Raw genomic sequence first — 12808 nt, 5'->3', positions numbered from 1 at the left:
CTGCTCTTGGGGCAACAGGGAAGCAAACGCACTCACGACCGCAATTGGGAACGTGGAGAGCGGTACCTTGAGCCTCGCTGCGACGTTGGAGACCTGAACCCGACGCTGATGGAGCGGGGACAAAACTGTGGCACGGGGTTATCTGGGCAGGAGGCCTTTTCCTGCTTTGTGTTGAATTTTGATCCCCTACCATGGCCTTTAGCTTTCTCTTTCCTGTTTTGTTTTTATTTATTTTATTTTAATACCCTCTCCCCCTCCAAAAGTACTTCCCCGTAGTGCAGTGCACAGGTAAGTGGGGTGTGCTGAATACATTGCTAATGAATAGCAGGAATATTTACATACAAAAATATATAGGTCTGAACACTTCAAATCTCTGCCCTTCGGTGCAGGAGAGAAGGGAAAAGATGCCCTTTGAAAGGCAAATTTTCTTCCAGCTTCTGTCCTGGGGCCAAGCAAACCACCCTGACCTTTTCCTGTGTGGGTACTCCCAAGGACTGACTCGACTGGGGTTTCTCCAAGCTTTCCATTGCCCAGCTCCACTTTCCTTCTCATTCAGGGTGGACATGGGAGCAGATCTCCATCATGTTTGACCCGGTTGGGTGGCACAGCCCAAAGGACATCACCTCACTGTGATTTTGTGGCAAGCAGAGGAGAGGAAGGGCTGTGCTCGGGCATCACTCTTCATCTGCACCTCCACTGTCTCGCAGAGGGCTTGAGACCACCGCCATCCTTGTGTTTGGAGATGCCCTCACCCAAGTGACCTTCGCATCCTCTCCTCTTTCCCACATGCTGGAGAATGAAGCCCTGCTCTTGTTGCTTCACCAAAGCCAGAGCCAAGGTGTGAAACTCTGCCCATCCTTTTAAAGCCATTTAGGAGCTGTGATGGGGAGTGGAAAACCAGAAATGGCCTCAGTCCCACCACTTTCTCCTCCTGCATGTTTTTCTTTCCCCCTCTAAAGACTTACAGCAAAAGGAGATCTGGACATGGGACCAAGGGCTGCAGGGCGAAGCTCAGTCCCAGCTTTGCTGCTGAGCTGGAATTTTCTTTGCAGGTCTCTGCTGTTTTACCTGCTTTTGAAGCAAAGCTTGAGGATGTGAACTGAACGTATAAACCTCACGGGGAAGAAACAGCAAGGGCTGTACCCATGGAAAACCTTAAACATCACCAAGCTCCCTGGCTCGTGTTTCTACTGCTCTTTTACCTCTTCACGCAGGAAAACGTGGCCACAGAAGTCACAAACCATCACGATGCACCTAACCCACGGTGTCGGGGGAGGATGGATGTGGGCCGCGAGATGCTGCTGTGCAATTACTGTAAGGCAATTAACTCTGCTGTAGGGAAATGCAGCAGCAGAGCTGGGCTCATGCACCACAAAACCCCCAACCTCATGACTCTTGGTCTCATTAAACCCTAGGAGCGGTGAACTCAAGGGCTGACTCCTTTTCCTCCCCTTTGCATCTGTACGAGAAGCTGCTGCAGCTCCTGGTCTCCAGCAGGGTGCAGGATATGTCCCTTTGTGGCACAACTGGTGGTGGCACTGGACCGGGCATCACTTGGCACTGCTGCATCCCCCCCCGTCCAGCCGGGTCTGGATGCATCCTTTTGCCTATGGCACAACCTGGAGCTCTTGTGTGTCTGAGCTGGCAATTTATGGGGAGAGGTTGGAAAGTGGATTAAAAAGGAACAGCCTGTTCCAGCTTTTTTCCGCTCGATACCTGGGCGTCAGGGAGGGCAGAGCGATGACTAAACTGCGTGGGCCAGAGGATTTTTTCTAGCTCTAATTGCCAGGTGCCAGGTTGCCGTCGGGAGTTGTGCTCCCTCTCCCATCCTATTTACACTTATTTTTATTGTTCTGAGTTGCTCGATAGCTGGAGGCCGCATTCGGATGCGGGATGGGAGGGGACGTGCTTGGAGGAGACACCAACAGCCCTTCGTGAGCAAAGCCACTGCGTTTGCCCTTGGCTGGTCCTATGGGTGATGGAGGATGCTCATCCGGATGCAGCCACCACCACAGTGGCTTGCGTTGATGACATCTCCCAGAAGTTTTGTCTTGTGTCCCTCCTCCTTCCATCCTGCACCCCACGAGGGGCCACGATTACTTCATTAAGGGATTTTCTGGGTTTTGGTGGGAATTTTGCCTTGATTTGGAGTTGTGTGTGTTTGTGTGTAGGGATTATGTTGTTGGTTTTTTTTTTAGCGGGGGTCGGTGGTCGTTTTATGCTTGATGGAGTTCTGTATCCTATAAATGTGTGTCCTCCTCTTCCTCCAGGTCCTCCTTCATTAGGGTGTCGAGAGGCACGATCCAGCTGTCCCCGAGCTCGCCGTTGAGGTTCACCTTCTTCTCCTGCATTTCGGAGGAGGTCTCCATCACCTCCAGCGTGGGGTTATCATGGTAGCCGTTCTCCATCGTCTGCAGCTCCTCGGTCAGGCGCTGCTGTGAGGAAAGAAAACCCAGAAACAACCCCCCCCGGTGAAAAACAGCTTGGCTGTGCTGTGCGTGACACCTCGGGGCTGTCACCTCCCAGTGTCTCCCTGTATATGACCACATATAGAGAATTTCACAGTCAGGTTAAGGCTGGGGGCTGCTGTCAGCGCAGCGAGGGGAGAGCACGGAGCTGGCAAGAGAGAGACTCTGCTAATGGTGGGAAGAAGGAAAGAGCAGCCAGAGACATGTGGAAAACCTCCAGGAGCAGCTGCCAGGACCTTGGGAAGAGACTGAGCATCAGTGTGGTACCCTGACCCTGCATCCTCGCTGCTTCCTCCCCAACTCGATGCTGTTCTTCCCTCCCCATTCTGCCCCTCTGTCCCTTTTTAGCTGCTTTATTGTTATCCTCCCCCTCGACCTGGGGGCAGCTCCCACCTTGCAGCAGCTGCTGCCCTTTGCCCCTCCGTAAGCATCATTCTGGAGCTCTCGCTGGAAACCAGGCAGGGAAGGAACAGCCCCTCCACCCCTTTCCCTTTGGCCGTGCGTGGTTTCGGGCTGATTCATGGATGAATCAGGCGCTGCACCACCCTGGCGCTTGGGTACGTGGTACTCCAGGCTCTGACCCAGCCCTTCATCCCCTGGCAGACCCCCATCCCAATTTCACATTCACCCCGTGGCGTCTTCGTCCCCATCCTGCCCCAGGGGGAACCTATAGTCCTTGGTCAGCCCTTTTTTTGAGGGAATGCAGCGCTCTCAATCGCCACCCTTGTTAAAATCCGCCTGGATTTACAGCTTGATTTATTACAGTGCTCCTAATAAATGTCAGGAGACAGGCGTGGGAGGGAATCCACGGAGAAGGAAAGGGATGGAGAAGCAAAACCGCAGGGCTCGGTGCTAGCAGGGGCGCTGCAAAGGCACTGATGGGAGGTGGTCCCTGGGGTTGTGCATCCTTGGGGGGATGTGAGCACAGATGGGGGAGCTGGGGTGGGATGCTTGAAAGCAGAGGAGGCTCCTGGGCCCTCCCAGGGGCTGTTTTTGCCCCATGGGGTTGTTGGTCCAACCCCCCGATGGGTGGATGCTCGGACAGCGCTTTCGGCAAGACACCCCCCTCTGCCGTGCAGCAAGGGGAAGGGGGCTTTAAAGCTGGGCTTTTAGTCCTGTTAAAAGCTACTGAATCCTACCAAGCACCGGGGGTGAGAGCTGGGGATGTTACAGATGCGATGCCCCCCCCCTCCGATCCCTGTGTCGGAACTCACATTAAAGATCAGGGCCACATGTCCATCATCAAACCCGGGGAGATCAGGGTGGATGTGCTGGTTATTTCCAAGGTAAAACAACAGCAGGGTTTAAAAGAGAGGGGGTGGAGTGAGGGAGGGTTGGAGAAAAATAAAAAGAAAACAACTTTCAAGTCATTTTTGGAAAAGAAGCAGGAGCAGAACAAAAGAAACCACCCGAAAACAAATCCAGAAAGGAGAAATGTGTTTGATTTTTCTAAAAACCTAGTGCAACTGCTTGGAAAAAGTTATTTTCCCATACTCTGAGCAAGAGCCGTATCGGGGAACGGGCAGCCGTTGCTTTGGTTTTGCTACCTCACCCTGTGCCTGGTGGGTATTTGCCCCAGAGCATCCAGTCAGGGCTGGTACCTGTTCCTCTGCACCATGAGACGTGCATTTGCATCATTAAAAACACCTCATTTCTACCTGTTTTCTGCACAATACAGGACAAGAGCGTTCAGCCGAGGGAGAGCCTGGCTGTGAAAACCCATAAGATCCAATGGGACCATAGCAGAGGTCAGATATCTACTGAGGTCTCACATCCTCCTCCATTCCCTCCTGAAAATTCAAACCTTTTAAAAACAACCCTGATGCCAGCATTGGTTTGCTCTTCCCTGCCTCCTGTGTTCGTCTCCAAATTTAAGCAAAGGCTGCCGTATCCCTCACCTTCCTGCGGCTCCTGGCACGTGGGGCAGAGGTTGGGACCACGTGGGAAGGTTGAGCTGGTTTGGGGTGGGGGGTAAATGACTTGAAGGAGGACCCAGGGGTTTGCTTCTCCATCGGGAGGGCAGTTTTACCCTAATTGCATCAGTTGGCCTCATTTTTCCCCCCCCTTTCTGTTGTTGTCTTTCCTTTGGAGCTCGGTCCTCAGCAAGAGGAGCAGGGGCTGATGCAAACCTTGGGTACGGGGCAGAGCTCTCCCAGCCAGTGCTATGCTAAAATCACCCAGAATTGCTTCCTGAAATAAAAATACTTTATTTCCTCCCCTTCCCAGGTCTGTTCTTCCTTAAATCCTGCTGCTTAAATCCTGCTCCTCTGAAATTTGGCCCTGGCCCAGCTCTGTGAAAGGCTGAGCCGTGCAGCATCGATGCCCTCCTGCGGCCGTGCTTCTGCTGTTCTCTCCCCCTCCAAACAGCCATCTGGGTCATGCTGGTACCCAGCTCTGCTCCCCTGCTTATAAAGGTGTTTTTGAGAATTTTTTTTGGGGGGGATCGATGGGTTTGGAGGAGGTTGTTGTGTAGAGAAAGGTTTTGTTGTCAAAACTGACTCAAGGATGCTGCTCAGCTGCCCTGGGTGGCAATGGGGACGGACACTGCTCTCTGCCATACCCCACCACCACCAGCCCCTGTTTTCCTTGTTTTCATCCTGGCTACCCCTCACCCTGACACCCCCAAAGGGCAGCTCCAGCCCCTCCAGACCATCCCCTTGGGGCACCACTTGAACAACACGTGAGGGTGATGCCCACTGAGCAAGCCAGGATGTGTCCACCAGAAAAGATGGCAACGTTGGTGCTCTCTATCTCGAGACACGTTTGGGACAAAGCAGTCCCAGGGTGCCTGTCCCGTCTCCCTTCCCACCTTACCTGGTCCTTCTTTTGGGAGAAGCGCTGGTGGCAGCAGCCGTAGATGGCCGCGATCAGCAGCAGGGAGCCGGCCAGGGTAATGATGGTGATGATCAGGGGTGTGCTGAACTCATCGTTGATGACCATTTCCCTCTCCATTCTGTCGTAGGTGATGTTGGCGATGCCGAGCTGCCGCAGAAAGGATGGATCAGACCCCAGGGAGGGCTTCCTGTGCCACCCACCTCGGGAGAGATCCACGGGGAAGCTGCACCACGGGCCTGCTTACCTCCTCTAACCTGTCCGTCTTCTCCTTCAGCTCCTCGAGGACGTTTTCAGGGTCCAAAGGGACTGCAGGAAGAAAGAGGCTGCAATGAGTGCAAGAGTAGGGAGACAGGTTATGCCACCGCCTACTGGTCAATAGGGTGACTCCCTTTCTGGAGGAGGTGGATGGAGATGTATGGGCATGAAACCAACCCTTGCAGATGCCTCCACAGCCAGACAAGGAGCTGGGACTTCTTCTCCTGCCAGGGTGACCCCAGTCCCCACCATCCCCCAGTGCCAGGTGCTGCACATCCTTGTGGGGGCCTTAATTTTGGTGGGCAATTCATGACTGGGATCAGTGAGGGGCTGTAACTGCCTGCTCCAGGCCATGCCAGAGCTGTGCAGGATCAGTCCCCAGAGCCCAGCTGCCCTGCCCATGGTTGGGTGCTGGAGGTTGGGCCCCTCACCCAACCCCTGTTATGATGTTGAGGATGGAGCTCAGTCCTTCCTTCCCCTCGTGCTGGGGCAGCGTGATGCCTCCATCCTCCCGGCACCCTGGTGCTAAAGCAGCGTTTGGGCACCCCCAGGCTGAGCTGGATTTGCCCAAAGGGCTCTGACGTGGCCTCTGTGGTCTCTCGGGGAAGGATTTGAACTTGTTGCTGAGTTTTAACCAAGAAAGTTTTTCTCCTGGAGGTTGGTTTCTCATGGATGGGAGAGGGATCTGGTGCATTCTTTGGGGAGAAAAGCTCATTTCTGGGGTCATTGAGATGGGACAGCCTGAAGAAAGGAGACCTCAAGGGCTCTGCCAAGCCTCAGGCTCCATCCCCACGCTGGGGTCCTCTCTCCGGGCAGGGGGGTGGGCTCATACTCACGGTGCAGAACCGCCTGCACGGCCCAGTGCTGGGAGCGGGGCTCGCCGGAGGTCAGCGTCACCGTGCACGTTTCCCTGCTGGCGTTGAACGCGCGCTGCCGCGTCGAGCAGAAGCTCTCGAAGAAGGAGACGTTGGTGCTGGCGCTCCTCCACTCGGCCTGTGGGGACGGCAGGGGCTCAGCACTGTCCTTAGGAGCATCCCACCCCATGGCCAGGGATGCCGTGTCCATCCCTGTCTTCCCCCCTGTCCCTTCGCACCACCCGGCCACTGCCGGCCCTCCCAGGGAACAGGAAAAGTTTAAAAGTAGTTTCTTTATGAGAAGCCGAGCTCTTGGCTGCCGTTCCTCACCGGGGCCCTGCGCTGGCCTTATCTGAGGGCAGCAGCTTTTGGTGTTACAGGAATAGCAGGTCCCCAAGGGGAACGGGGTGGGGGAGGCTGAGGGGCCACAGCGGGAGCAGGATGGGGCTGTGCAGCCCTTGTGGGCATCTGTGACCCTCCCGTCACCCACATTTCTACCCTCTGTCCCCATCAATACAACTCCTTGTCCTCTCTAGAGCTTCCCCGCAGCTCTGAGGAGGCAGGAGATGTTTTACTGGAGCATCACTGGAAGGCTTAGCCTGAACAGAGCGGAGGGATGGAGAGGAGTGGATGGAGCCCACGTCCCTTCTGAGATGCTCCTGAGCATTTTTTCATCTACTCAATGCTTTGTAGCAGCTTGGAGCTCACTAAGCTGGAGACAATCACTCTCTTCCATGCACAACCCCTGTGTGCACGTGTCCTATGTGCAGAAATGCTGCGTGCACGGATGCTCTGGGAAATGCTCTGCTCCCACACCCCAAACCTTCCTTTTCCTCTGCAACACCACCCGTGCCGAGTCCCACTTGCACCCATGATGGCCAGCAGCATCCCCCTGCTTGCTCCACCACAAGGACGGGAGCCGCCCAGCCGAGGAAGGCACCTAATCTCACCCCATCTTATCTAAATATTTGGTGGAGACAGGATGCACTTGTCGGGGCGGAAGACCAGACCCGGGCATGAGGCGAGGTTGAGCTCAGCATTGTGAGGCCCCGTCCATCCTTGGGAACTGCCACTGGCCCTTGTCTGTCCTTTTGCTCAGCAGGGGGGAGGAATTTCCCCCAAGTCCCTCCATTGAGTCCACACCATCCCAGCTGCATCCCTGGGACAAGAGCTGGGAGGGAGGAACCTGCCCCAGCCCTGCGCCAGGGCAGTGAGATGGGATTGTGGTGAAATAGCATCCCCACAGCTCGTTCCCGGTGGGACAGGGAGGAGAGGGTTACGGCTTGGTCGGGGTGGTGTTTTTATCATTTTCCGACGCTGGGTTGTGCTCCTACGCTTTAAATGCCCTGCAGTTTATCAGTGCCTGCCTGTGCAGCATTTTCTGCTCGGCACAGGCACGGAAAGCCTCTCTGCTGCCTCCCTGCATCCTCATTCCCCAGGTTTTGCTGCAGCAAAAAGAATCACAGAAATTGAGGCTGGAAAAGCCCTCTGAGATCATCAAGTCCAACCCATGACCTAACACTACCACATCAGCTAAACCATGGCACCAAGTGCCACATCCAGCCTATCCTTAAACACCTCCAGCCCTTAATAACTCACTGCTCTTCCTACAACCCCATGTGGAAAAAAAAAGACCTTTAAAATGCTATTTCTGTGTGGGAAGGGAAATCAGATGCGAGGCTAAACCCCAGTTGAGCACCAGACTTCTTTGCTGCCGGATGGTGAGTGGTGCCTGAACCCCCTTTTGAGGCTGAAGTGGAGGGATTTGCTCTTTCCAGGGAGGGAGAGGGGCTGGCCTCAGGCAGCAGGGATGCCCCGGCGGCGGTGCCATGGCCCCGGCAGCTCTGGGCTCCTGCCGCCGGAGCCGCTCGCATTCCTTGGCCGGAGTTGACAGGCGCTGCCGAGCAGCTCGAATCCGGTTCCCACACTGGCGGGGACCTAAAACCAACATCCCCGAATGAGGTAACAGCACTTGAGTCAACAAACTGCCCCGCCAGCTGGACAGGGCGAGGGGACCAGGACCCTGCTCAATGAGGGGATCCCTCTGCCTGCTCCGGGGACCGTCCTGTTGTCCCCAGACCAGGGAGTGTCACGGCAAATTCCCTCAGGCACCTGGGGGCAGGTCCAGGTGGTCCTGCTGTTACTTTTGCATCCCCTGGCTGGAGGAAGCTCTGGTCCTCCCCAGCATCCTCACGCTTGTCTCACTGGGTACATCTATGTCCTAGCTGGGGACACAGTGGAGGAACCACGCTGACCCTTCCGGGGGGTACCCACAGGATTGTGGGGCTCAACCAGAGCTTGGGGGACACCAGTCACCTCTGCTATGGTCATCTCTTGCTTCACCTAAGACATTTTGGGGTTGGGATGAAGAACAGAGCAGCCATCCATCCATCCATCTATCCCAAAGCCACACCAAACCAAGGAGCCAACAAAAACCCAACTAAGATACACTTGTGAGCCGGATCTTAGGAACGTCATCCTATGTAACTCAAGGTTTCGAGCTAATGAGCCTTATTAGGAAACTCATTAAGATCCTGCTGTAATCAGAGGAAGGTGAAGGGGTAAAAGGGAGGGTGAGGGAACATGGACCAAACTTCAGTGCTGATTAAAAGCATCACCTGAAGAGGAGGGAGGGTGGGAACCAACCATCCTGTAAAGTACTTTTGATCCACAAAGAGGTACCAACCATGTGTTTGGCTCTGGGTTTTTTTAAGATTTACAGATTGAAGGGTTTTTTTCTTTTTAAATTTACTGCAGCTGGAGAAACTGAGGTGCAGGGGGGTGCAATGGCTGCAATTCCAGGGTTCAGTCCCAACCATTTTGCTCAGGTCCCTGCATCACCAGTGCTGCCCCACAGGCCCAGCTATGGCCAGCATGGGTGGTCTGCATCTCCCTCTCCCTTGCCATGTGTGATCCCCCACCACCAGGCACCTGTGTGGCCCTTGATGCTTCCCCATCTCCTTTCTGGAGCTGAGCCTTTAGCACAATGTGGCTGCAACTCTGGCTCGCTGTTGCGGACCAGGATTGGAGCTGTTTCTGGAACACTTCTCCTTATAGCACACACTTTCCTGTTTTCCCACGGGTTGTGAAATGCAAAGGATTTTTTCACTTTGCTGTCAAGATTTGGCTAGAGACTTGTTTACCGGGCCTACAAAGCAGGGAAACCAGATAGTGCCATTTCTCCGTTATCTGCTCGGCTTGGGAGGCATAAAATTCATTGCAAGTTTTCAGGAATAGGCCGAGTGGAAAGTTAACAGCGAGCGGGTGGGAGGTGTTTTGGCAGCCGAGGAGAGCGATGCTATGGGAGGATGCACCCTTGCAGTTTTTCTGCAGCTGTTTCAAGGCGTAATTGGCATTTTGCATTACCAATGCTTCGGCTCATTATTATGCCTGGAGGGGTTGAAGGGAACCGGGGCAGCACTCGCTGGCTCGCCATCGCCCAGTGGAGCGGGCAGAGAGGAGCGATGGAGGGTGCCAAGCTGTGATGTTTGCCCACTCCTTAGCTCACCAGTGCGTACCAGCACTTCCCATCCTTATCATCCCCATTTCCAGATAGCCTCCCGGCACAGCTCCAGCGAAGCCATGGGGAGGACAGCAGCTCTGCACAGAGTATGGCTGCACTCAGGAGGAGGAGGGAACCATTTAACGCCAGCATGGCCAAAAGTCACCTGGGTGCTTCAGGCTCAAAACTTCAATTTTTGTCAAGCTGATGTAATATTTTGATATATTAAATACAGAATTTGATTAGAAGCTTTCCCAATGTGGACACAGCTGCAGACATTGATGAAGCAGGGCAGGGGATGCTCTCAGGAGGGGTTGTCCTGCTGTGGCATCTGGGCCACGGGCATCATGGTCCCTCCCTGGAGTCATCCTCAGCATTAAGGGCTAAGAACATCATCGTTTCTGCAGGTGTCCAGGCAAGGAGCATTTACACCCAGCAGCAGCCAAAGTAGGAAGGTGATGACCAAGAGACGGCAGCAGCCAGGCGCTTCCCCTGCTCCAGGAGCACGGTGAGTGCTATCAGGAGGTCCAAGGGCTGCCAGGCAGCGACAACCAACTAAGAGGGAATTTGAAGAGCTGCTGTGGTCAGCAGGAGCAACCGTGCTCGTTTCAACATGTATGTCAAGGGGTTTTATGAACACATTGTGACTTCACTTTGTGTCTTACCACCATATGGTGAAGTCAAAAGTCAGTCCATTTTATAGATGGGACAGCAGAGGGTTCACGAACATAAGCAGTTATTTTTGGTGCTGTGCAACATAAGCAATGATCCCTGAAGTGCCAATTTCCCAATGCTTAGAGATCCAGAAACGGGGGCATTACAATGCCAAAACCCGTCCCTGAGCTCTGCCATAACTCAGATAGATACAATCTGTCAAGATCTCACCAGCCATGAGGTGGTGTCTCTTCCTTTTAAAACTTAAACGTAAAACTTCAGCCCACTTAAAAGTTATCAATATACTGCATCTTCTCTATTACAGGGAACTCACAGTTTCCACAAGAATAATTTCAAAGGTGGGTATCCTGCAGAAAACCCAGCAGACAGGATGCACCCACGAGAAGAAGGGGTCTTGGTGTATAGTCTTGGGTTGGGCTTGCCTTTCCCCAACCTTGGTGCTACATTTTACTACTCCCTGGTCTTGCAGAGAGTCTGAAACAAATGAAATGGAGTTTTTGTGCTCTCACTTCAGGGTTCTATGAGAGCTGATGTGGCATCGAGGAGCACAGTGAGTCCCAAACTCCAAGCTTCTGTGCTTCCCAAATGCTCTGCAGTCGGATGCCACCCAACCCCAGCTGTGTGGTTGCAAGATCTCACCAAGTACACAACAACTGTGGACAACCTCCATATTTCTTTTGCTTGGGTTTTGGGATGAACCTATGGCCCTTCTACAAAGGCAAAAATCTTTCCCTCGCCCTCTAAAATTTCCCATTTCTCTTTTTCTGAGACCTGGGTGGGTGGGCTCTCTACTTGAAGACCACATGAGCCTCTTCTCCTCCTGCCATATCCCCTACCAAGTGATACTGATGAACATGGGTTTGCATTTACCATTTTACACCCCAAAGCGGTTGCATATTATTTTAATGAAATTACTTTCACCTCTGTAGGTTCACATGCCCAGAGAACCACAGGTTAAAAGCTGATCTCCAACAGCAACACAGCTCTGATCCTACAGCGAAGTCCAAAGGGTGGTACTTACACAGGTTTTAGCTTCTTTCAGATATATGGTGGGCCAATTATTTTGCACCTGGTCTTTACAGATGACCTGGAAAGACAGAAGAAAAGCAACTCTCAAATCATTGATATAGGTTGGAAGGGCAGTTTGTCATCAATATAAGACACTGTCCCAAGCCAGGAAACATCCCAACCAAATTTCTGATTTGTTGTATGGAAAAGAGGCCTGGTAGCCCTTTGCTCAACCTTTTATACGTGGAAAGAGTTTTCACTGACCACTGACACAGTTGACTGCAGGATGTTTGCTAATGCACTTCCCAAACCAGGCTTTGCATTTACAGTACGGGGTAAGGCAGGAATTGGCTAGGGCAGTAGGAAGATCCATGTCAGTGGGCCATGATGTAGTCCTGCCCTACAAAAGATGAGCATCTAGAAACAGGATCCTCTTCCCTCCTTCCCAGCACTTTAGTTATCCTGGCTTGTGTTTTGAGACCTCTCTGTGCTCCCAAACCATTTTCTGTTAATATAATCCAGATATGGTTGATGCTGAATTGTTGTCTTTGCCCTCTTATAATGTCCAAGACCATCCCAAGGCAGCTTCTGCTCTCCATAGTGCTTCGCTCTCTCTTCCCAAATTTCACTTCTTCCCTGTTCAGCACCCAGACCATGATCCCTTTCACCTCCATCCTCCACATCTCTTCACTAGAAAGCTATGGCAGAAAGGGGTTTAATCTAGAATTATTTTGCTGCCTTTCCTAATGGGGTCCCTAAGTGGGATGCCAGCTAAATATTAACAGAAATGACTATGAAATGCCCACCTTCCCGTAGGTGTCATTACCTCATTTTGGAAAGAAGTGTTAGGATGCTGGTGGCCAGGACTGATGCTCTCTGTGTGGTCCCCTGGAGCTGGGGCTGATGGCTGTGTACTGGCAGGGCTCTGGTCAGCAGTTGGAGCTTTGGTTGACACAGATGTAGCGTCGTGGCTTCCCTGGTCTGGATCCCAAATATACAGCAAAAAACAAGCAGACAGTCACTGATACAGTACAGAGGATACAGCTGAAAATAAGTTTTCATCTCTAGCCCTGCCTTGAAGCTCACTGTGTCAAAACTTGGAGAGGTTTTGCGTTTCTTTCTCTCTTTCTTTCTTTCTCTTTTTCTCTCTTTCTCTCTTTCTTTATTTTAATTAACTGTGGTATTAAAAAAAAATCTATTAATGGAGATTG

At 52.8% G+C, this 12808-nt stretch overlaps 1 protein-coding gene across 1 annotated transcript in view; it reads right to left on the bottom strand.

The window, feature by feature from the left end:
- Positions 1-2240: 2240 nt before the first annotated feature.
- The window catches only part of PODXL (podocalyxin-like), a 40304-nt gene continuing 29736 nt past the window's right edge, over positions 2241-12808 (bottom strand). Inside the window, exons 4-10 of the mRNA XM_010181612.1 lie at positions 12424-12578; positions 11611-11676; positions 6395-6551; positions 5548-5609; positions 5283-5450; positions 3683-3739; positions 2241-2435 (exon numbers count right to left, since the gene is read on the bottom strand). Of these exons, the coding sequence (XP_010179914.1) occupies positions 2241-2435; positions 3683-3739; positions 5283-5450; positions 5548-5609; positions 6395-6551; positions 11611-11676; positions 12424-12578 (860 nt within the window). The remainder of the gene's footprint in view (positions 2436-3682; positions 3740-5282; positions 5451-5547; positions 5610-6394; positions 6552-11610; positions 11677-12423; positions 12579-12808) is intronic.

This window comes from Mesitornis unicolor, unplaced genomic scaffold (genome assembly GCF_000695765.1).
Source record: "Mesitornis unicolor isolate BGI_N332 unplaced genomic scaffold, ASM69576v1 scaffold7360, whole genome shotgun sequence".
Taxonomy (NCBI): domain Eukaryota; kingdom Metazoa; phylum Chordata; class Aves; order Mesitornithiformes; family Mesitornithidae; genus Mesitornis; species Mesitornis unicolor.
The sequence above is the reverse complement of the archived record's forward strand: the minus strand, read 5'-3'. Positions and strand labels throughout refer to the sequence as shown.